The sequence below is a fragment of the Telmatherina bonti genome, assembly GCF_933228915.1.
Source record: "Telmatherina bonti genome assembly, chromosome: 2".
In the NCBI taxonomy this organism is placed as follows: Eukaryota; Metazoa; Chordata; class Actinopteri; order Atheriniformes; family Telmatherinidae; genus Telmatherina; species Telmatherina bonti.
The window spans coordinates 29,393,293-29,419,106 of NC_136620.1; the positions used below are offsets into that span (position 1 = coordinate 29,393,293).

A 25,814-nucleotide genomic window follows, 5' to 3' on the forward strand; every position below is an offset into this window, starting at 1 on the left:
TTAGCTGTTGTCATCGAGACTGTGGTCTTCCCACCTTAATAACAACGTTTGTAACACTTCAAAGTAGTAATCAGATTGACTGCAACACCCGCAGACAGCTGGTGGAGAGTGATGACTACCTGTTTTATAACCATGTTTGCTTTACATGGGAATGTGTTGCTGGCACAACGTGTGGCTGCGTTGCGTGCCTAGCAGAGCGGTCCGCCACAGTTTTGGTGACGCATGGGGACTATTAATATCCCAGGAACGGGATGTTCTCGTTTTAACATCGGGGTCATTCGAGGATAAACAGTGCGCGTCCCCTCTAAATGGTGTCAATGTGGCGCAGAAGTTTTGAGGGCTTTTACATGACGACCCCCCACGTACAAGACGCATCACGTCCCGTCTGGATTGTGCACCGAGCTGCTGGGGTTGTGCACTATAGTCTGCGTAAAAGCCTCGCCCACTGGTGAACCCGTTGACATTAGAGCGCACTCCAGTCAGAGCGGAGAAAACAGTCGTGTGACGTAACAGCAACTCTGCGGAAATCGTGTGTTTTGAGTGTTTTTCGTATGAACTCTCTCGACATCACTACCAACTAAGAGGGAGTGCACGCAGTGGAACTTTTTCATATTAGCTGTGCCAGCCTGCAGTGCATCACATTTGTGCAAAACTACAGGATAGTTTTACAGGCAACTGGAGCCATTGCCCCAGTTCCCCACTAAGTCATCTCTGTAATCCATCTCAGTTCAATTCATAATAGCTGTGTCTGTAAACATCTAACTTTTTTCTATTTAGTGCACCCCCATTGGATTCTAACATTATTTGGAATAAGGAAATTTAAAAAAAATGCCTGAAGGCCATTGCACCATTTCCACATTGAAATGGAGATGCACACTACTTGTTTTTTGTTTTTCTTACCATTCTCCTTGCAAATGGTGGTGCTCCCCAAAACTTGATATTGCAATATGAGAACACTTTGCTGTTTGCTATTATTTTGTGCACATCCTGATTTTAGCTGCCAGTCATTGCACAAGTAGCCCATTTGAAAAACAGGAACAGCTGCAGGGTGTGTGCAATATTAACTTTCTATAAGCGTCTGCATATAAATTGTTGTTGTTAAAGAAACTATGACAAACTGCTTACAAGGGAAGTTGTATGTTTGTGTGTGTTTATTGCACTTATTGTATTTCTTGCCATTTTCTCAGCAGCAGCTCCTGCTATTTAATAAGAAAATGAGTTCAGGATGCCTGAAGCCCTGGTATAAATAGTTATGGCACTCTGTTGATGTCACAGTTTGCTCATGCAATGACCAATGCAGCAAGCATAATGGCAGCTTCAGGAAACCCGGCACATCCAAGGATGATGCTTTGATTCTTATCCCGTGAAAGCTCTTGCAGACTGGGGACTGAAATTTGCTGAAGAATATTTAAAATGCAGGGACATATATAGAATTTAATCAACATATTAACACTCTGCTGTATTTCACAGCAACAATGAATGATTGTTTCTGCTGTCTTTACCACTTCCAATTTGGCCATTATCATGTTTTTCAATGTGTTTCTGAGTTTCAGCTTTTGGGTTTTGGACTGTTGGTCAAGTCAAGCATCAAACAAACGTACACAGCAGTCTCAAAGGCATCAATAAATCACAGTTAAGATAAACAGGAAAAAATTAACTAAATGACTCAATTCATCCATTTTCTTAGGTACTTAGTCCAACGAAGGGTTGTGGAGAATCTAGAGTCTATCCCAGCAATCACTGGGCAAGAGGCAAGGTACACTGGGCAGGTTGCCAGTCCATCGCAGAACTAAATTAATAAAGTTAAAATAAATAAATAAATAAAACAATACACAAAATGCTTGTGTGATTGAACCCAAGATGTACCAGAAAATCAGTCCCGATGCCCATTGAGAGGAATTGATCAATTATGTTTATATATTAAAAAATAAAAATAAAAGTTTAAAAAAGTTATTATAACTAAAATGAATAAAAATAATAAATCTCTCCATAATATATAAATAAATAAATATTGAAAAAATTAAACAAAAACAAGAAATTTATAATAATTAAATTGTTTGCTTGTGTAACTGAGGTAAAATATAGTTGATTTATGTTTTCCAGAAATTTCAGGTTGTTCTTAATACAGTTTTAAAATGGTAGTTTATTAAAAGTTAAAATTGTGAGTATGTACTTGCACTTCTTTGTACTAAACAGAGAGAAAATGTGGAGTTTTCATTATTTCCAGGTTATTATGCTGTTATTTTACTCACCTGGCCCACAGGAGATCAGATTCTGATGCATGTGGCATCTAAACTAAAATGTAAATCGACACCCCTGGTTTAGGGGGTACTTGGCTGAGAATTTGTTCTACAATGCTGAAAAAGGTTTTTTTTTAAAAAACCCCACTGCTCTATACCATCAGCACAGAGAGTTATTGCAGTGCCTGCAGACTCACCACCCAGCTGAATGGTGTATTCTGGAGTCAGGTCCCCTCACCGGTGCCTGCGAGGCACATCCTTTTCCATCCACTGCACTGATCAATGCAGTTTGAATAGAAACGCTACTGACCAGCAAATGAGTGCAAAAAAAAAAAAAAAACTGTGTTCGCTTCACTTTGCTCTTTTGAGCTGCATTGTGTAAAGAAGACAAAGCCACCATGCTGCTATGTGGATTCACAGTGATGGCTGTACAAAGTCACCATGGCTCAGCATCAGCCTAGGGTCAAGTGAGTGACGTCGATGTTAGCTTGTGATTAAGAACTTAGCCCAAATGCATCAATGACACTCGTCACTTTTGCGTCATATCATAGAATAAATGTCTTTATATTTCAAATTATGCAACTGAGAATTCAACATGGTGATGTGCAGAGAAATCTGTTCTTTGTGGTCGTGTGGCAGAAAGGCAGCGCCATGGCGGGGGAGGCAGGCAGGATTAACATAGTGGTAAAGAAGACTGCCTCTGTTGTGTGGCTGAATATTGTAAGCCTGGAGGCAGGAGGAAGAGGGAGGATGACAACTGAATTCAGCTCTATCCAAAACAACACCTCCCTCAGCGTCTTTTTAGAGCCTTATCCACCCTTCCTGCAAGGTGCCTCTCATGGCACCCTTGAATGCTCTTTTATGCAACATGCCGTTGCAGTGCTTCATCATCCCTTCCCCCAAGCTTCAACAGTTGTTATGAGTTAGACCACCCATACCATTTTCTGCACATATTACTGCCTTAGTGAAAAAGTCTCGCATGATCCCTCACATGATTAGTCACCCTGATCTGACTAATCACAGTGCATCAGCAACATGCCAAGTTACATTGTGTCATTACTACACATTTAGTGTTTTTGCATGCTGTTGCACACCTTCTGTGAAGAGATTACACACTGCCCACAACTTTTACTCTAATCTTAACCATTTGATGAGTAATAGCAGCAACGGCAAGTCTGAAATGAAAAGCCTACACACACACACAGAATTTTCATGTTTATACACAATGACATGAGAATACATTGGATGAGTTGAACAGAGCCTGGATGTGTTCCTTTTTATGAGAAGACACTGGTAAAACTATTTATAATCTTGTACTCTTGAACTTGTTACAAAAGAAGATTAAATTACAGATATTTAAAGACGTTTAATACTCTTACATGAGGTGTAACTGATACCACTGCATGCTTTCAGTATTAAGCTCATTTAGCCAGTTTGTAGAAAAAGCAAAGAGGAACATGTCTTCTTTGCAGGAAGCCAATATGTCTAAAGATTTTTTCTTTTTGAATTACTACAAAAAAAAAAAAAACATAAAAAAGTGGACATGATGGAGGAGGGCTATTGATTTGTTTTCTTCCACCAAAAGCCATTGATTCAATTCAATTGTTTGTTCAGTCACTTCAAATTTCCCCGAAAACAACACAAAAGTAAGTAGATAAACAAATCAAATTAATCTAGAATAAATTCAATTCAAAGAAAAACAGACAATGACCAACAAGAGTGTTGGCTGAAGCCAAAACTTATTACATCCTGACTCTTTTAAATAGACACATTCCAGATAGCAGCACACCACTAATGTCACCAAGTAAAAAATGAAAATAAATACACTGTAAGGACAAAAGTGTTTTTTTCTAAGATTAAATTAGAATATCATAAACATTACAATTATCATCATACCTCACTTTTGGTTTTGTTCACTACTGAATTCTTCAACATTGTTTTCAATTTACATAGTAAAGAACAAAATCTCAATCCCTCATCCCATTTTTTTCCACAAGTTTACTAGTCTAAAAAAATATACATCATTTTCTTATGTCCACCCTGGTCATTGACCTTTTAGGTTGTTCTTTTCCTCTGAGTTTGTATTTTTTTCTCTCATTTCAAACAATTTCTCTCTGGATATGCCCCAGAAAGATATTATTTTGTGCCCTTTATATTATAAATGCTGTACTTGGCTCAGCTAAATGATGACATTTCAAAGAAAGTTAGATAAATTTATGTTGGTTGGTTTATTGCAGTCTGATCCATTGACCAAGTTTTCTTCTACAGAATGTAAATGGATTAGTATTAGTGTTGCATCTGCTTCCCCAAACCCCCACACAGTTGGTTATGTATGGAACTACCAGGGCACAATAAACATGTACGATGTGTTTTGATTCAAAACATCTTTAATTGTGTGTAATATTACTGTGATTTTGGACATTTTGCATTGACATTATTTATGTTAAACTTCCAAAACAACCAAGTTGGTTGTCACGCCCAAGAATTTGGTTGCATACCTATGTCAACATAATTCATTATAATTCTGGCCTTACTTGTTTTAAATTTTCAAAATATTATGATTTTTGTTTTGCCCTTATATAGTGTTACATCAAACCATTTCTTCAAGCCTGTCTATTCCGCTGCTACTATATTCAAGTTGTTCCATTTTAGCGTCTGCAAACAAAGTAAGCTTTAGACACAGTGCATTTATTATTTATGTACAAAATGAAAAGTTTTGGGCCCACTGCTGGGACTTGAGGCACTCCCACTCTATTAGTAAATCAGAATTTTATTTATACATACTGATATCTGTAATTGTGCTATCCCTCTGATGCCACACCTTTCACCAGTAATTCCTTGCAGGTATACATAGTGCCATAGGTGTTTTTAGCCCATTTTTGGGGGTCCTGAAGCACCCCTGTACTGAAACAAATCACTCCTAAAATCTGAGTTTTTTTCTTTTACTGTATGCGTTTTTTAAAATAAAAAACAAACCAAACAAATTTAAAAAGTGTCGAAACTATATACTATCTGGTTTAGGAATTTAAGTGTTTTAAGTAAGTTATATTTTAACAACCCCCCAGCCACCATAATGGTTTGATCTACTATCCCACCTTTCCTCTCTGCTAAATGATGTGCTGCCTAAGTTGTTGAACCACGATAGTAATGTAAGTGTCTGGCTTGGACCAGGATTTGTTGCACAATGCTTAATTTCTGCTTCATACCAACACATTTTTATGAGTACCAGTCCTCTTGATTGGTCCTGCGCTTAAACTTAGGTTACTCTTTATGTGTGTTAAGGTAAGAGTTAGCATTTTTCCAGCTAGCGTTATGAGAGAAGCTAGTTTCTGTGTCAATTGCATGTTTATAAAAGACAATGTGCTAATAATGGCAAGCTAACTGGATGTTCATTAACATTATAAATCCTACTGCTGTGTGTGCGTGTGTGTGCAGCATCATCATGGACATCAGATTTGTTTTTTGGGGGGGGGGGCAAGCGACAGATCCAGGTTAAAGTGTGTCAATGTTCACATCTCTTATTAAATCTAAAACCCATTGTTTGGGTATGTACCAATAACAGCATACAGAAGACTTCTTTCATTAGTATCCATCATTATATATATATATAAAGAAATTAGGCAATATTTTTATTGAATTATTCCAATCTATTCATCTTTTACTGTCTCTCAGAATTTAAATAACCTTAATCAGATTTGATGGTTTAGTCACAGAGTTTCCCAAAAAATGTTTTGCTTTTCTTTCACCAATGTGGGAATAAAACTGTTTTTATGAACAAATATTGAAATTTGTATGTATTTGTATTTATCTGTATGCTCAGCACCCCTAAACCTCTGATCCTAGAATTGCCCCCGTGTAGTGTCAAATGTGTGTGTTTTGTTTTTCTAGCTGTATTTAGAAAACTTGGAATGAAGAGAAATTGGTTTATATGGGTAATGTCTATACTTTCCTTGTCATTTGTCTTCTGAACACCTTTAAACAATTCGCATCAAACGCTTGCTGATTACATTAATTTGTGATTTCTTTAATTTCATGTATGTTCTGTGTTTTAATAATCTAAGAGCATTTTTGTCTTTACTTATTTCACAATTAAGTTTGGTTTATCATAATCTATCTTTATGCTAGACTAATCTAACTTGAATCTTACGGGGGGGAAAAAAAGCAGTTTGTAAGAAAATTGATAGAAAAAAAGGTTTTGTTATTAATTCATGTACTTGTACACAATGTTTCCCCCTCTCTTTGTATTTTGACATGCAACAGTTTGACGCAAGTATTTCCGGTTTTAAGACACAACCAGATCTCCAGAAACAGGAATGTGATCTAATTCACACCAAAGCCATGTAATGATGTTGTTTCGTTCAATCTCATGTTTCCAGTTTTTGTATTTAATGGCGATCTTATGACTGTATAGTCTTGATAAGGACTCGTGAGACTGTTACCAGTATATCCTGCTAGGCAGGAGCCGGGCTGAACTTTGTTACGATAACATGTAGTTTGGACTTGTTTGCTTACTTCAGTTGACTGACTCATTAGACCTCATGCTTTCACTGCTTTCATACATGCTGTACATGACCTGGTATTTCTGTTACTTATCAGTCAAAGAAACCAGGAACTATATGTCACTTGAGCTCTATTGAAACACAGACGTGTGGCTCATTTTTTCATGGAGGCAAGGAGAGTGTGTTTGCGTCCTTCGTCTTTAACGCTGCTAAAATTCCATGTTTACCTTTTAACACCTGTGTGTCATGTGTGTGAGTAATCCTCTTATTTTCTATACAGGCAAAAATGAAACCTGTTTTGTCATCATTAGTCACATTGTCCAAATGTGTTATTAAGGATGAGTAAGCTTTCAGAAGAACAACAAAAAAAGACACAGTCTGGTATGTTGCATTCAGAGCGGCACCGTATGCTCCACAGAACAACCACAGATAAAGGTGTATGACTTTCTCATGAATTAGCATCAATAAAGAAATCATGGCATTACCAGAAATACCTGATGACAACACAGCATTAAAGTGTCTATAAATAGTTTATTACTTCTGTAATGATGAAGAATGAGTTAGTTTTCATTTTAGAGAAGTGTAATTAGGAGATGAAGTAAGGATGGGACTGAAAGGAAATACAGGAAAGAAGTCTTAGTTAATAAATCATCAGGTTTATGGGTAGTTATACTTTAACTGCAAGAAACACAAGGATGACTATTTTAGTTAGGTTGGACTTTATTTGAATGAAACGTTATGTCATGATACCTATAAAAGTAAAGTAATCTCACAAGCTAAACAATTATGATGACGAATGTGGTAAATATAAGAGCTACTTTGCTGAGTAAGCATGTTAGCGTTTGCATTAGATGAATGATGTGTTTAAATACAACTCCACCAAGCTCAACTTGAGGCAGCTATCTGAATTACAAAAAAAGAAAAAAATGTTGTCATATTTTCTAAAACTGTCATTATTCCTTAGTGACAATACCACAGGGATCGCCAATGCTGGTCCCCGAGGGCTGGTGTTCTGCAGGTTTTAGGTGTTTTCTTGCTAAAACACACTTGAATTAATTTACCTAAACCTCAAACACCTTGTTGTCAACCTCTGTGCAAACTTGTTAATGACCGGCTAGTTTGAACCAGGTGTGTTGAAGCAGGGAAACATCTTCAACTGGCAGACCACTGACCTTCCTTAACCTGGATTCGGGGTCTCTGCAGTACCACCAGACAGCTGACAATGTAGCTCCTTAGTGTAATTTGCAAGATCCCACTGAGATGCCCACTGCAGCTGTTTGTTTGTTTTATTTATTTTAATTTTTTTTATGCCTGATCAATAACATATTCTTCGTCTTCTTAATTAAAACTAGTAGCATTGTCTGGCGTAGATTCATAGCCATCCAACATCATCCTAAAAGCTTTAAAAAAAAAAGGCAAATGGAATTCTTTTTCTTTCCTCTTAAAAATATTCACCTGAACGACTTCTTCTCGGCAGTGGATACTTTTAGTTTACAAGAGAGAAAGCATTCATAAGTAAAGTGATGTTGAGGTCACATGTGTCACTGACCCACTTGACCATTGCATGTCAACTGTGAGTTGTTTATTTGTGTGACCAAAGCTGCATTGTAGGTGTTTGAAAGGTCATGCCTGAGGCCAGCTCCTCAGCTCGGAGATGGTTTTTCCAGTTAAACATAGATGACTTCATTGACACCACTTTCGAACCATCTGACCTCACTGTTCAAAATTTGTACAAAATGGTCTTCACGGGCGTGTCCTTTATCCTTCAGACACAAGTGGACGCCTGAATCTTGACTTGTAGAGCTGGCTCTCCTGTGTTGTGACTTGTATCGATGAAGTGGGCGCTTGGTCTCATCTATGTTGGGCTGAGTACTTGTTGCTGCACTACACTGCACACATGAGCAATCAGCTTGAGTTTGGGTATTTAGGTCCGAGGGTCTGAGTGTTGTTGGGTTTGTAGAAGACACTTCAAAGTTCCTTGGACACTTCTGCCACATGGGATTGGTTTGGCATGCTCCTTTCAATCATGTCTGACTTTTTATTTCTTTGATGGATGTCACATGATAGAGAAAAGCTGTTTTATGTAAAATACGTGTGTCCCACGACCAGTTTTTTTCTGTTTATATATGTATTTGTTGTCAAATCACCATGTCACACATTCAAGCTTCATCTATAAAACATGAAGTTTGCTTATAAACCTCATTTGCAACCTTTCAGGTTAGGGAACAAAACCGGTTTGGTTGAGAAAAAAAAAGTGCTTTTTCAGCTTTTTAGGCTCAAATTTTATTGCTAAAATAAAATAGATCAGCTCAGCACCGCCTCTTCCAATCACTAGCGTAAAAAAAACTCTGACAACAACCTAAACTCATGTGTGTATTATGCTTTATAAGCCTTAAAGTTGGGGATGGTGTTGATAGTGGGGACGATAGTTTTGTTTTGCCACAAGGGGCTTGACATGACAGCCCGATATTTACAGTGGTCAGCTGCCCTCTGCCTACATAGGACCTCTCCTATTGCAAACAGAAGTGAAGAGGCCAATCAAATCGCTGTTCCTGCCTGAGAACATTATGTCAGTGCCAGACAGTGTGTTGTTTAGACACTGCACACTGGGGGTAGGTGCTGGGATTTGGAAACGTACAAAAGGTCTCTTGAATCATCACTTTGCTTCAGCTACAGGAAGAGATATTCCACCCTTTGCCTCTGAATGAGATTTTTAAAGACCACTTCTGCAGCTGCTTGTTACCTTCGGAGAATGTCAGCTTATCTGTAGCTGATTTCCCCATTGTCTGATTTGACTTTCTTGCACTTGACACCCAAAGGGAGTTGATAAACACTAGCAGTTTCTACACAGCTCTCTGAAATAACCCAGTGAAAGAGGAACTATACCCCTTTGCTGCGCTCTCATTAGAAAAGATCGCCAGAGCACCACATGAAACACAAGAACACCGTGTTTTTGTGGTGAAAGAATATGTAAAATAATACAGCCAGATGGTCCTCTGAATGCCACATTGCCTTGCTCACACTGAACACTGGGAACTTTAGTGGTGTGGGCTTTTGTGCACAATGCTGAAAGTGTGCATTCATTCTCACACGAGAGCCTCAGCTGCTGCAGGAAAGCAGGTTTTATTCTGTATTGGTGAAGCAGACATTTAATTATTTTTCCTTATAAATGTCTTTTACTTTGACTCTTGTCAAATGGACTGTAAGCTTGCCAAATGAAGATGAAAAAACTGAAGCATGAGAACATTATGTTCTAAGCACAACTTAGTTGCTTTTTTTTTTTTTTTTTACATCTGAGTCAAAGTGGAAATTTAAAATGTAAGCATGTCCTTGCTGCAACAACCAGTACCATCAGCTGACCTTTTTTCTGCCAGGACCTCGCAATTTATAGCGTGTCATTTTCCAGTATGTCTGCATTTAAAGAGTTGAAATTGAATAAAGAATAAGCTTTTTGTTGACTTCAGGCATCTGATAATCATATAGACCAAAAACTACCACAATGGCCCAGCAATTATAAAACCATAGTGCTGCACAGCTTTGTAGCTGTCATTTTCCTCTCCATAATGGTGTCACTTATCTCCTGCTGGAGACCGAGGAAGGCTTCGCCTGTGGTGGCTGGCTGGATTGCATTTTGCTGAGAGCAAAAATTGTGTTTGAACTAAATTGCTCATTTACTGAAAGAAAAGAAGTCACCTCCTAAATTTCAACAAGCCATTCACTAAGGGAATTATTACACTTGCAAATAATACACAGCATCAAGTTCTTTTTTTATGCAGAAGGATAAATGTGATTAATCTTTTCTGTCCTTTTCCATTTTACATAATCTTGCATTGCAATCAGTGCAGTCTTGACATGCTGTCGTGAATTATTTTTCTTGGTGGAGAACCTGAGCAGTTTTAAGCCTATAACATGGCCGCACCATGCATTTTGTTGGCTAGAGGGCCTATACAAAGCAGATTCGTCTAGCAAGTTGACTCGATGTATTTCATCAATCAAGGACATCTTTTCAGACAAAACATCTTACTTCCCTCAATGTCTAATTTTTTTAAAGTCACATCTTTTGAAGTTATTTTCCATGTTTATGATTTGATAACGCGGAGGAATTTCCTGCCACAAGTATTTCAGAGATTCACATCATCGGTTTGCTTCATGACAAAATTGTTTCACATTTGTTGACCTTCGCATATAATATTATGAACATTCTTTCTTTTTTTTTTCTTTTTTTTTTAGTTCTGTTGTTACAAAGTTAGCAGCTTAGTTGCAGTATAACACATCTTAGAATATGTACTGGTGGTGAATAGGTTGTTGAGGAAAATTATTGACTGTTGGAGATTTCAGTCTCCCCAGTGTGAGAATTTCACTGTTTATATCTCTAGATGGTTTTTAACATAAATAAGTAAATGAAACTAAAGGCATCACTTTGGACAACATATGTAGCACATTTTGCTATTTATCAATAAATAGTAATAAAAAATAAATAAATAAATAAAATAGCAATAAATGCCCAGTCTGACCAACAGTTACCAATGCATTGCAACATGAAAATGATAAAAGGTGGAAGCCACAACCCAGATAGAAAAAGATATTAATTCAATGTTGATTTATAATGTTGATAAATGTGTCAAGTCTAGTCCTGCAAGTGTCCAGCCTGTGTTTGATACCTGGATGACCCAGAAACTAGCAGAATGAAATCTCAGCCCATCGCAGACATAAAGCCAAGTGAGAAGCTGCTGCATTCAGTGAACTGTGCAAATGGGAGTTGCTTGCTCTAGGAACTAACCCTGTTCCCAAATCTATCAAGCCAAGTGCTTCCCCAGCAGCTTCTGTGGCAAACTGACTTCCTCTACCTTATGGCTTCAGCTGATTTGCTCTGCTAGCTCACAGGCTAGCCAAGCACCGGTGGCCCTTACAGCAAGTCAGCTTCCAGTTGGCTCATCGACTGCTACTGCTTCTTGCTTGGCATGAAAATGAACTACCCCTGGGAGTGTTTGGCTTTCTAGCAGCTTTGAGTTAGCTGCTTTTTCTGGAGCATACACAGCACCTATGTTATTGAAACAAACAAACAAAACAAAATAAACAAAAACAAATAGATCACCACTGTAATAGTTTTGTGACCTAAACTCTTAATTATCCTTGTTGTCATGACCCATTGGATACATACAGTTAATGTCATTCTTTTCTCCTTCTCTTGGTGAATTCTCAAATTCTCAAAAATGTATAATTTGGAGGTAACCTTTGCAGGAATTTAAATAACATGGGTCAAGTAATTTATTTAAGAATTCTCTTTTATATATATATATATATATATATATATATATATATATATATATATATATATATATATATATATATATATATATATATATATGTATATATATATGAATACTTCAGAAAAAAATATGTTATTTGTCCTAATAAAGGTCATGTACCTCTTGATCTTGCCACAATTTTGTGTCTTTAATGTCAGACTCAGTACTACTAAGGTCAGTGCCCAGGCATACTTATTCTTAGAGATATTTACATGACATTGGTCACAGATACCCCACGATGTAAAGCCTGCATTCGACTGTCATATAATGCTACAGCATGCATTTGGAACCAAAGACACAACTCTGCAACAAAAAAAAAAGGTCCAATAAAACGTTTACTACGCAGCAATGTGGCTTTCGTAAAGGTCTGTGCAAAAAATAACTCCAGCCCGTGAGATACATCATCATCAGAAACGCATGGAGACAACCTGTGGTGAAACTTTCAAGTAACTCGTGCAGCTCTTTGTGCACTTAGGGACAAGAAGCAGCCAATGACTGAGCTGCTTCTGCGCTCTGATGCTGCTGAGCGCCGCCGGTCGACACGCCCCCAGCATGGATACAACGAACAGGAACAGGCGGTCAGGAGACACACTCACTATGCTGGGGATTGTTTGCAGCCGCAATGGGAGTTAACGCATCCAAGTTTCTAGAGTTCCTCTTATCAGCGTCGTCACACTAAACAAAGACTTTGGTTTCTGTTTTCGGTGTCTCTGAATGAGGGGGATTCGTCTGCGCTTTTGTCCGAGGCGTTTCTCGCACAGGATGTTGATGATATTGGAAAGCCGGGTAAGATCATAAAGTCACTTCTCGTAGATGAGAACGTCCTCTTCCTCAGCACCACCACTACACAAAAGGAACCACAGTACAAGTACTTTTTTTTTTTTAACCTCCCCCCCTCCCACCCACCCCATCAAGCCATCATTTAATTTTTCTGAATGTCATTAAGAAGCAGAGGGAGCTGTTTCAAAGACAAAATGGATCACTTTGCAGCAGAGTGCCTTGTTTCAATGTCCAGCCGTGCAGTTGTTCACGCTCCTAAAGGCAACAGGGAGATGAAACCAGAAATCCCGACCTCCTCCAAGAACGGAGAGGAAATAAAGGAGCCTTTGGTGAAGGAGAATTCGTCGCTTTTTGTGGTGGCGCGGATTCTGGCGGATTTTAACCAGCAGACTCCCCACAGTGTTGCCGAGCAGGCAAAAATAAAGGACGAGAGCATGCCGAACCTCCTAGATGATGGAAACTCTGCCACACCTACCACCATCTCCGATCCTTCGCTCAAACAAAGAGGCAAAAGATCGAGAGGTCGAACTGAGCAGGAGAAACGGCACAGATGCCACTATTCAGGTTGTGAAAAAGTTTATGGCAAATCATCCCACCTCAAAGCCCACCTAAGGACACACACAGGTTAGTGCATTGGATGCAAAGGTTTTGTTGCTGTGAACACGACACATTGTGTGTTTCCTTTCTACATCTGAGAAGTGATGCAACTAAAACTTGGAATGCTGAGAGAAACTGGGGCCTTCATAATATATAGGCTCTATATTTTTTTGTTTGTTTGTTTTGGGGGGGGTGGCAAATTCTGAGAGCAGTTGCTGTGTTATGGTTCAGCCACACAAGGATCCACCCTAACTGGAAATGATGAGCACAACCAGTAGAGTTCACTTTATTAATATTGCATTTATAAAGTTGTGTGAACTTTGAAATGCCCTTCTAATTTCTGGTAAGGGAGGAAAACAGTGCCACTCCCACTCAAGTGAGCTTTGTCACAGTTTTCCTTTTGCACTCCCCCCCCTCCTGAACACACGCACGCACATGCGCCACCCCAATGGACAGTGTGTTCAAACCGAAACTGCAGTGTAAATGCTAAACAAAACAACGCAGATATCGTTTCCAGCGTCCCATTCTGCTGAATAAACTCAGGTCTGTTTAATCTCATCGTGGCACTGAAAAGATCCTCAATAGCACGCAGGTTACGTTGCCCGCCGCAGAATGAGCCAAGTGTGCATGGGCATGCAGAAAGTTTTTCGGGGTCAATCCAGAAGAGAGAGACTGTAAAATACGTTCCACATGAGTAGTGTGTTGCGTGTGACCTTCCAGAAGGAGCAAATCTACGCGTTGCATTCCGCAGGATAGGCTGCTGAAAAGTGTTTGGTTGGGAGGGTGGGGGGAAGATATAGATCGACTCAAATTGGAGGGTTGATAAGAGCTGTGCCTGTCTGCCCATAGCCCTTTGTTATGATGTGCCACACCCCCGCTAGACAGACTGCCAGCTGATCTGGCCAGCAACAGACTCAGCTAGCTGAGCCTCGACTGAGGAATCACTGCCTGCGTCTGATCTGTATACTGCAGCTCACACCTCATCTTTCCACTCCCTTCTGTACACGCACGCAGACACATGCATCATCTTGACAGAGCAGAAAGAAAACAGAGCTCTCTGTACCACTGGAGAAAACACCTTGCATGAGCATGACCCATATTTGCGACACTGACTATAGAAAAAAACTGTATGTACCAAGGAGTTAAGAAAATTCCAACTATGTAGGACACTTTCAAGCCAGTTTGCACGTCACTATCCCAACAGCTTTAAGTCCTTATCTAGTCCCCCCAAACGCCGCTTCAACTTGAGATACACTGCATTGTCTGATCGCCCTGATGTCAGTAGATTCATTATCTTTCTGCAACATTGCACACCAGTGTCATGTTCAGCAAAACAATGTCATCACTTTAAAATGAAGCGAATTAAGACGCCACATGTGTGATTAATTATTTTGTGGATTTGGTATTGATTACAGTCAATCAGGTTTTTATTGTTACACATCAGCTGCAGAATCCAGCTGACTGCTTTTGGTGTGAACAGTGTCCTTTAGGAAGAGGCTTATGAAGTGTTACACTGCTTTAACATACTCATAAAACTCCTACATTATTTGATGATTATTACTAGATTCTTCTTCCAAAATATAAAATACACATTTGTATCTGTTTTATTTTGTATTCTAGTGCAGCTTTGTTGTTGTTTGCTAGCGCCAGGCTCCATGTCTTTTTCCTTTTAAGCCTTTCCTTTGTTTTTGGGATATCCTCCCCATGTTTAGCTGATTAGCTGGTGTCGTATCATTTCTGCTAGTAAGGATGGTTTGTGCTTATTTGATTGGTAATTTCCAGAAAAGTCTCAGGCTTGCTGCCTCCTCTCACCCCAACTAGCAGCAGCCAGCCTCCAACACTCACTTAGCCTCCTTTTAGCCCAGACCATGTGTGTTTGGTGCAGTTTTATAGCTATGCACTCGCTCTGCCCTTTTCTCTGTGCCTATTAAGCGTTTCCTTTCGCCTGCCTCTCTGTTTGGATACGCTCTGGCGTCTGGGTTCACGATTGGTTTGTGTCCCATAAATTCTGATGATAATGACTCTCCTTGCCTGTTTGATTGGGCAGCCCCAAAATGTGGGTCATCTGAGTTCAGCGGGCTGCCTCAGCCAATCTTGCAGGGCTTTCACAGAGTCAGACTTCCTTTCAGCCCCTACCAGCAGAGTCAAGAGAGAATGGATGTCAGCCCAGTCAGTTCCAGCCAAACACCGCTCTCTAATTGAGGAGGGAAACACTGTTATAGACACCAAACAAAGAACCAGGGACAAGATGTCCTTAGTTGACTTCTGTGACACCCAGGGCCTCATCATTATAGATTGTGACAGATTTGTTAGCATTTTGCAAAATAAAAGAAAAAAGGAATTTCTTAAAATTACTTTTGCTAGTCTGACCTGACTTGTGAGCAGTTTTATTACACTTTCAGGGGAAAAAAAGGTCTCCAATGATTAATTGTTGATTATACATATATAAGTAGAGTACTTGTAAAGAGTTTCTGGTTTGGATTCCCTTTTGGAGAGTCAGATGGGTTTCACGTTAGCGTGTCAACAATCACAATGTTCAAGGACATCAGTGTGTAGCAGACATAGGAGTATACACTGCATCTAAATTACTCATTATACTGCATTGAGTTTGATGGTGAGGAATCCACAGCAGTTCAGGGGTCTAAGGTTACCAGACAGCTTTTGTGTAGTGTAGGAGGTGGAGCTGTTCCGCTGCAAATATCCCACAGTATAGAAAATGCAGCCATTTAACACAGATGCGCAGACAATGGTGAATTTGGCAAATATTTGACAAACTTCTTCAAAAGCTGCCTTGTGACTTCTTTTCGCACAAGGCAGGTTTTTTTTTTTTGTGTGTGTGTTTTTTCAACTGTGCTCTGTGTTTTTGTCTCAGTGAACGAGGCCCATTTTCTGAAGAGGTGATTCATGGCCCAAAAGTACATGATGTTCACTGTGAAGCCTCATTACTTTGCTCTGGTCATGTCATGCAGTCTGCCATCTCCAGACAAAACATGGCTCCTCATGTGCCCCCCCCCCCACTGCCAGGTCTTACAGAATTTTAAATTTACTGGACTCACAGGGAAGAACAAGGTCAATATTTTTCAACAACAAAGAGTATAATGACATATTTTACAGTTGAGTTGGTGTTTTGTCTGAACCTCTTTTGTGTTCTGCTGGGGTACCTCTAATACCATGAAATGGCTGAAAAACTCCTCACTGTGTTGGAAAAAAAATAGTGGCACCACCTGGCAGCTCAGTTCCACTGCCATGAAAACCCAGTTATTCATGTGTGCTACCTATTTTAAGTCAAATAACTGTGGTTAATGGCATCTTTTTTTTTTTTTTGAGACGTGAAATTATCCCAAATTCCACATGGAAAGAGCAGCAGGACTGATTATGCTTCATCCTTGCCAGTGGTTTTATATTTGGCTGCACTGCTACAGAGAGTGCACAGTGTTTCTGTGTGGCTGGTGGCAGTGATGAGGTTGCAGGGTGGAGATGGGGTTTTCCTGCTCCTGCTTGAGTCTAACACTGGCAAAGCATTTGGGAAGAACTCTAATGGGGTGGAAGAGTTCAGACGGTTTACCTTCCACACTGCAGGATTTCCATTATTGCTCTCAGTTGAGCCATGCCTCCTGGACATTAAGGATTCCCGGAAGTTCATTTATAAAGACTTTGATAATGCTATATGTAAAGTACCACCAAACGGTTGACTTTTCTAAAGCAAAATATTCTTCACTTAATTATTTTAAGTTCAGATTTAATAATGTGGCACATTTTGCTGTCTTTATTCTTTGCTATTTACTGTGAAAATCTTCTCTTCATTTAGTACCATGAGCTGGTCAAACGTCTGATTTGTCCATTGTCTGGACACATCTAGCAGTTTGTGTTTAATAACAGCTCTAACACATGCCAACATGCTAAACTGATGTAATTAAGATGGCAAATCATACCAGCATCACCACCAGCATTATCATTGTCAGCATGTTGGTTAAAGTTGGTTTTGTATAATAATGCCTTCTATAGATGTAAACAATAACATCTTTCATGAATGACAGCGAGCCACTTCACGGGAGCCATGTGTAGCTGTACAGTGTGTGCCCAATTGAAACAAGGCATTAGTTAAATCTACTTGATCCTCGGGATGTAAATAAAACCGGAGTGGAACCACCATCTTGCCTGTTAATCCTCTGGTGCAGTGTTACTGCCCCATGGAAGACACCTTCAAGGCGTGTGCTGGCACACATGCCGTCCATATGTTGTCCTTGTTCATGTCTGAATGTACTGTAAGCCTAGTTTGACCGTGATTAAGCATCCAAGCATGCACAGAGGACTTCCATAATACTGACTGGCCTCAGTCAGGGAGTGCCCTAGCTGTGCTGCTTTCAATGGCCCACAGGGGTCATGTATTCTTTAGTTAGCTCTAGAGTAGCTCTATAAAAGCTGCTCTGTCTATTCCCCCAACCGGCCCCTCCCACCTTTTTTCCCTGCCTGCAAAAGCAAAGTAGGTGATGAAGCGCGTTGTGTTGCGATTCCTTGCTCTGGCCACGTCTTGCGGTGTGGTGTTGATTACAAGTGGCAGGAAGAGTGGGATACAGACCTGTGGAACACTGAACATTTTTTTTCCTCCTCCACTGTTCAAAAAACTGCCAGCCGCATCTTGCGTATGAGGGAGGGATCTGCAGCACAAAGACAGAATATACAGTAGATTGCGGCAGTATGGGGGTGGGGTTAGATACCAGGATATTCACTGTCAATGCCATCCACTGATGTAGGTCATTTATTCAGCTGCATCTGCAGCTAATCTGATTAATGTTTGAGGGGCTGTGACCTCAGAGGCAGAACCCATGTCCCTTGTCAGCCCGACACTTATGACGTCCCATCTGAGAGTTGGACTGACCGTGTCCAATATGTTGGTTCAGGTTAACTTGAATAGGAAGGGAAAGCCTGAAATCTGTGCAGCTAATCTTAATAGAAGAGTTTTGTCTCTAGCTGTGGTGTCTGTGCTCACTCCAGTGTGTAAGGTGTGTCGTGTCCCCCTCCTCTGTGTGATAAATCAAACTGTGGCAAACCACAACACACTGGGGTGCGGCCCTCAGGAAAAATCGAGCAAGTTTTGTCTTTGGAGTCTGCAAAAAAAAAAAAAAAAAAGAGCCGAAGTGAGTGACGGGAAAAAATCTCTCGCTAATTTACCAACCATAGAATCGGCCATTACTGTGAGAATGTATTAGGACAATCACTAACTTCTCTCTTATCTTATCACAGTGTTGTATGGGGCTGTCAGGACTTGCAGCACTTTGTTTGACGCCTGTGAATGATGTCAATCTCATGTGAGTTATAGCGTCCAACTCTTGTCAGTGGAATGGACCAGCATTGAACTGTGTGAAAGTTGTAGTTGCTGGAGCGTCCCTGCTCCCAACTGCTTCTGTGAACTGTGAGCACCCTTTAATGACTGCGGGATGTTTAGTGTGTTGTCCGTTAACTTGGCTTTAAAAGATAAGAAAACTGCCTGCAACCCATCAAGTCTGCAGGTTGTTTTAACATGCACTCAAGGCTGAGAGAGAGAGAGCGTCTATTCTCAATAAATGAGGCAAATTTGATGAGCTGGTCTGTGGAGGCAAAGCAATCTCTGCCTCTCTATGAAACAGTTAAGTGCATATAGTAATGTATGGGAAAGTGTATGCAGGAATCGCATTCAGCCTCACTGCACATCTCTGTGAATAGCCTTGCATGTAGACCAAGGGGAGTGAGTTACGGTTAGTACGTGCAGCCTGTCTGACTGAAATGCATTACAAGAGGACCTCTCCTGCTGGGAGCAAGGCTGTAGCTATTGTTCAAAACCTGACAGCTATAGGCCAATAAGAGGAGACATGCTATTCAGCCACAAGCAAAGTCCCTCTCAGTAAAGACAAAGGATGATAATGCATTAAAACTCAATGTTTTCTGAGCTTTCTTGTGACAAGCTTGAGCTGACTCTTACTGAGAGCACCTGACCCACCCAAGGGGCCCTTTGTTGCTCCTGCAATTTGTTTGTTTGCGGCCGACTCTGAAGTCTAAGAAAACCTCTTGTAACTGAGTCCTTTTCTTGTGTGATCTGTCTCCTCTCCCTCTGAGTTATTTTGTCACAGACGAACACAAAAACAGTTGCTCTGATCACAGATGTGTTTCGAATCAAGTGGTGTCTTTCTACAGACCACAGAACTTTGCACACCTTTCTTGTTATTTTTGCCCAAGCAAAGCCTGCAATGTACGACTTTGTGAACAATGAAAGGAGGAGCGGCTGAAGCCTTAATGTATATTTATTGTTCTGCACACACACATGGTAGTGTTTATATCGTCTTGGCATGTGATGTTGTGGATGTTGAGGAAGAGGCTGGCTTAACCCGTTTACTCCGGTGGTTTATGCTGATTAGGCACTATGCAGTCATATTAGCATTACTGAAAATCTCACGGATGGTCTGTCTGCTGGCTGGTTACTGGTCATAGTCTGTTGTAAACATTAAACCAAATTACAGGACTGTGCTTTGGCCTACCGCAGAAGTTAGTGGTGTCCCTCCTATTTCATGTGCCATGATGGCTGTGCCGCTAAACAGGCACTGAAGCAAGGTAGCTCCAGTTCTAATGGGCTGTGATCTACAGTCTGACTCCAGATTTACATTCCCCTTCATTTGCTGTTAAGTCTGTGCAGGTTTAAGGACTACTTTGTCTTTGTTTTGAGCTCTGTAAAAGATATTTCCCTGGTCTGGTTCTCACAGTGCAGGCAGAGCAAGGCTAACCCCAAGGTGATCTCAGATTCATCCGCAGGATCTCTGCGTTTCCATCTAACATAGCACAAGTATTTGCGCTCGCTCACTTATGACAGGCTTACATGGAAGTTTCAGGTGTACACTGTGTGCCTGAGCCTGATAACACATCAGGAATGTTATCTACTTCAGGCTGAAATGGTGGTAGCTGCTGCTGGAGCAGGTGATCAAGTTCAATTCCTGCACTGCTGCTTACGTCAGAAGAGATTTGATCTAGCCTTTGTAGATAGCATCCCTTACACCTGGGAGAGATACCTTTTCACTTAACCATTTTTTTTTGCAGAAAATGCTCAAATACAATGACAGGAGGATGGACTGATGAGCTGTTATTTATTGGCACAGTGGACTCAGAGAACACTTATATAACTAGAGTACCTGTGACATAATCACGCTGCCTTGGAAGGGGACACTAGTGCTTAGTAGAGGTGCTGTTTGCGTGCATGATGTAACTCACTTAATGGGTAACTGGGTCACTGTGTTCGTTGGGGAAAAGCTTCCCTGGTTCATCCCCCCCCTTCCTTGCCCTCTGCAACTGACACATTCTGAGAAAGACAAACCTCACCCTGGATGTGGCACACAGCCAGAGACGGGATAACCAATCGCCAGGGCCTGACATCACGGTCGCCACGGTATCCTGCTGTGACAACACTGTAACTAGATTGGAAGAAAAAAGCAGGGCAAGGGGAGCAGCCAGGCACATTCTTTTTTCAGCAGGGATGCTGAGTAATCGCTGCAGTCGATTCAAATAGCTTGGATGGTGACACCCTCCTGCCACACTTGGTGTCATCATTTCCACTCAGGATCACAACATCTTTCCCATACAGTTTCTCGTAGTTACCAAAACAATTTGGATGCTGTAAATTAAGCACAAGCTTTAGTTGAGAAATTTCTCACCTTTCTTTTACTCATTTTACCTGTAGACCTGATGACATGACAGCAAAAAATGCTTACATTTTTATTTACATTCATATAGTTGAAAAGCTGTTTAGTATTGGGTCAAAAGAGGGTCCAAATAACTTGACCCCTCCCAGTGAATTGCTTGCCGATACCTGATGCTTCCACTAAGAGTTAGTGTATCAGGACAACTCGACTAGATATCTCAGCCTAGCTCTCTTGTGTCTGTTGAAATATTTATGTTGTTGGATCTGTTACACCATGTATTGAGCCTTAAGCAGCCGTCAGATCTAAGCTCTACTTTTCAGTCAATAACTAATTTTGCAGTGGCAGGGGGCCGCTTGAGCTCCTTCTCATGCTAGTATGGTATAAAATCAGTATAGCATGATGCACCGTAGACATAAGTGTGCCTTAAAATGAACCCTGCCTCCCTTTTTCTGCAGGAGCGAAGGAAGGTGTAGTTCATTATGTGACAGCATATTTAAACAATCAAAACAAGCCTGTTTAATAGACAACTTCCTGTAGGGCAGATGTGTGTCTGTAGATGCATTTTATACCTGAAGAGTGAAAATATTTTCGATAGTTTGGATGAAAGGTCACAAAGCAGTGTGAGCATGCAACTGTACATATGTCAGTTGGAGAGTTTACACACATGAAGCCCTGTATGAACTCACAGGAACTGTAGTGGGCAGGGCTGACTGAGTTTGTCTGGAGCTGAGGTGAGGCGTCAGGCAGGAACACAAGCCGTACTGTCTAGACTTGCTCTGTCTGTCTGCATGTTTTGTAACCATGCAGTATAGGGGGGAGGGACCGAGACTAGTGGTGCACTAAGTTCTTGTTTTTGAGACTCTTTGGCATCAGGTAGCAAATGAGTATTTGATGCTGAACAGCACAGTTTCCATTGTGGCCCAGAGGGAAACTGTAGAACAAAGAAAAGCATTTGGCAGGGCCTTTCTTTATGTGCCATCTATAAACATTCATGCATCTCACCATCGTTTTCCTTTCATGCTTCAAATCGCTGGCGTGGGCGCACACACAGTGATTGATTATTCTTATTCAAAGGAGAACAACGTAAATGTTTGAAGATTACGTCCCATCCTTTGTTAGAGTTCTGAAAGGCATATCTGGATGTTGCATTTGTGTTTCAGAGGTGCAATAAAATTGAACTAAACAAAACAAGGAATTAGAGGTGTTGTCAGAAAGTTCAGTTCCATTAACACTGTTATTACAGCAGTATGGAAGGAAACCAGAAGATATATAGCCATATATATACATATATATATATATATATATATATATACCATCTGGCAATGAGAAGATTTGTCTCAAAGCCCAGTTTTATTACCTGATGGAGTGGGCGAGGATGTAATTTCCCATATGCTGAGTCATATAAAGTTGTATGTTAGAAAATGGGCTTGGCAATAATTATAAGTGTGATTAGCATCTAGTACTTTGATATTTAAAATATGTCTGCTTCTCCAGTTCCACACCAATTTTAGAGGGATTTATCAAAAGTCCTTTCGTTACAGCCTATTAGTCTTATGTTTGATTATAGTTTGTTGATATCGTAGTGGTTTTTAATTTCCTCTCCATTACTGATTTATCAAGCGTATCACAGGAATAACTTTGTGATTGTTCTTCAGGTATGACGACGAGCCATTTATTACATTTGAAGCTGCGGTGCAGATTGTTAGTTACATTCACGCTGATGATATCTTGTCTTTCGAGAAGGCTTGTTGTACCTATGTAGGTAAACATTAAACACTACTGAAAGTGAAAGTGTTTTGGGTGGCTATAAAATGTTTTGCTCCATTTACCACAAATCACGTATAGTTTACATTCCTTCCTCCTATTTTCCCAAGAATAGTTTGACTATTTAGAATTTTAATGGCATTTTGATTATAGCGTTTCAACATCTCAGGCAGCCACTGACTGCCATTTATTTCACCACATTATTAAAGACACTCTCTCATAAAAGGCAAATTTTTAACCTTGTTACCATGCCCATATGGTGTTTGTTGTAAGCTCAGATGCATTGAATTGAGCAGTCAGAACATGGCTTTTTTCCATGGATTTGAACAGCAGTCAAACACACAAACAGAATTTTATTTTCAACAAACCTAAGTAACCAATCTGTTCGGCTTGCAGGGCACAGCTAACGTATTAGAGCTGGCAAATGGGAACAAGATTTAATGTAACATTAGCAACACATTATTAGGTGTTTGCTAACATGGTATTTGAGTTGAAGGTGGAGAGCTATCACTGCGCAAATGATAGTTATAAGTTAGTATAGCAAGGGCTTTGTATGTCTAAACCATGTTCAATCATAAAGTGATTACTTCATGAAAGGAAAGTAATATCAAGTGTACATAAACTTGACATTAGAATGAATCAAGCTAATAAAACACCCTGGATTTTAGCATATTGACAACTTACTTACTTTTCATCATATAACAATGAAATCTATTGCAACTGACCCTCTTTGAACATTATCAGCCCATTATCGCATATTATCGCCTGTCATTGCTTCCATGAGCCCTCCTCCATTTGTGTGCAGATAGTGTGTAACAATATATTGATCTCTATTGAAACATTGACTCCATAATCAACAAGTCATGTAAAAACACTTGAAAAGAGAACATGTTATTTTGGTTTAATTTAATAACCATAATTTCTTATTTGTTGATGCAGATATGCAAATGTCTGTTGTTATTGCACTATTATTGGTCATTAGAACCATAAATTTTGTGTGAGACCAAATAAGATTAAGTTTTACACGATAACCTGCATGATGTGGAAATTTTAAAGCTTGTCACACTAAATTATTATTTATCAAATATTTATTATTAATTTTTTAACAGTACAACAAAAATAGAAGTAGCGTTATTCCTTATAGCATGTTGCTTACCTCCTGTGTGATTACACATCTCTTATACATGTGTTATTAATGCATTTATTTATTTATTTCAGGAGAACGGCCATTCCCATGCACCTGGCCCGACTGCAGTAAGAAGTTTGCCCGCTCCGACGAGTTGGCCCGCCACTACCGCACCCACACCGGAGAAAAGAAATTCGGCTGCCCTCTCTGCTATAAGCGCTTCATGCGCAGCGACCACCTGACAAAGCACGCCAGGCGCCACTCAGATTTTCAGCCAGGCATGTTGAAGAGGGCCCACGGCAGCAACACCACACGGCCCAGCTCCCTCAGCGACTACAGCCGCTCGGATGCCTCCAGCCCCACCCTCAGCCCCGCCCTCAGCCCCGCCAACTCGCCTTAAATTGAAACCTGGTCGCACTTTTCTGCCTCCAGACTGTGAGGCCCCTCTTTTCATCATAATACTTTTGTTGCACAGTTGTCTGCAACCCCCCCCCACCTACCCCGCCACCCCTCCCACCCCTTGCTATTTCTGCGCTTGCTGTGGTGTACCATACTGTACATAACTGCTTATTGTAGTGCAATTACTTGTGTGATCCGAAAAGAAGATAATGCCTTTCCCAGATGGCAATCTCTACATTCAGTACCACATGTCTGTATTTTTTTTTTTCTTTTAGCTTCTGATGGCTAGTTGTTCAATGTACTTTCACAGTGGAAAAACAACAGACACCCTGATGAGGCTTATCAAAAAGTCTTTTTTATATATATATATATATATATATATATATATATATATATATATATATATATATAATTTCATTTTCTTTTTTGTTTGTTCTTTGAATGGGTTTGGAGAAGGGGTACACACACACACACCTCAGGATTGAAGACAGTTGCTATTTCTGTAAACCACAGTACTTAAGAGTACTCACATTGACTGCACAATATACTCATCACTTTACTCTAAAATTCAGCTCCTGTTGAATTTTACGCCCTGCTCAGGGATGGCCTTGTTAGCTTGAAAGAATGAACACGGTGAAGAGAAACATACAGTACATATATCGCAGCCTTACACTCAACACAATTTGCACTCTAAGCTTCTTTGTTGACTTTCACATCCAAGGAAAGTAGGTGTACGGTCACATGGTCATTCATACACAAATGTTTAGTTCTGTTTTCTCTCATGCTCTAGGGGGATTCATATGTAATATACAGTAATAACTGTTTTGAGAAAGCAATCATTACCCCCCTGTTTCTAGAAGCAAAGTGCATCTGTTCCCTCACTGCGATGTTAAGACATTACACTGGCGTAGATGTGTACTGCATTAAATAGTAGTGTGCAGTTGTGTGAATCTGCACTGCAGGAGGGTTGGGATTATGTTGGATTTTTTTTTAATGTACTCAAAGTAAAAAGAAAAATACAAAAAAAAAAAAAAGCTTCTGAACCTTTAAATAGAGAAAGTCAAGTTTCAAAGCAGCTGTTCCAGCTTAAAAAATGCTGTCTCATCAACATGCTTTTAAAATTTGCAAACTGGAAAAGGGACTTAATTATGGTGAAACAAGGTTTATCCATCTTTCAAGCACATAGGAAAAAGTACCAAAGACAAGAGTGAATGAAAGCTTTCTTTTGAGTCTTGCCCCTCACTGATGCCTGGAGCTGCTGGTTGACAGTATCGCAGGTAGAGCCAGACGGCGGTTCGCTTCCTGCCTCCTGGCTCTGCCCTTACTGGCTTCCTTGTAGGAAACAGCTGCACCCAAAAGAAGCTATTCACAGCCTGCCGGAGGGAGTGCTAGCATGTGATTCCCTGGGGAGTTCTTCCTCATCTGGCTCTACCTGT

At 40.2% G+C, this 25,814-nt stretch overlaps 1 protein-coding gene across 1 annotated transcript; it reads left to right on the forward strand.

Annotated features, from left to right (window-relative positions):
* The first annotated feature begins 12,663 nt into the window (after positions 1-12,663).
* Positions 12,664-24,615, forward strand: klf13 (Kruppel like factor 13). Its single transcript, XM_079255668.1, has 2 exons — positions 12,664-13,452; positions 24,072-24,615. Exons 1-2 carry the CDS (start codon positions 12,984-12,986, stop codon positions 24,377-24,379), a joined length of 777 nt encoding a protein of 258 aa, XP_079111794.1. The 5' UTR covers positions 12,664-12,983; the 3' UTR covers positions 24,380-24,615.
* Positions 24,616-25,814: the final 1,199 nt, after the last annotated feature.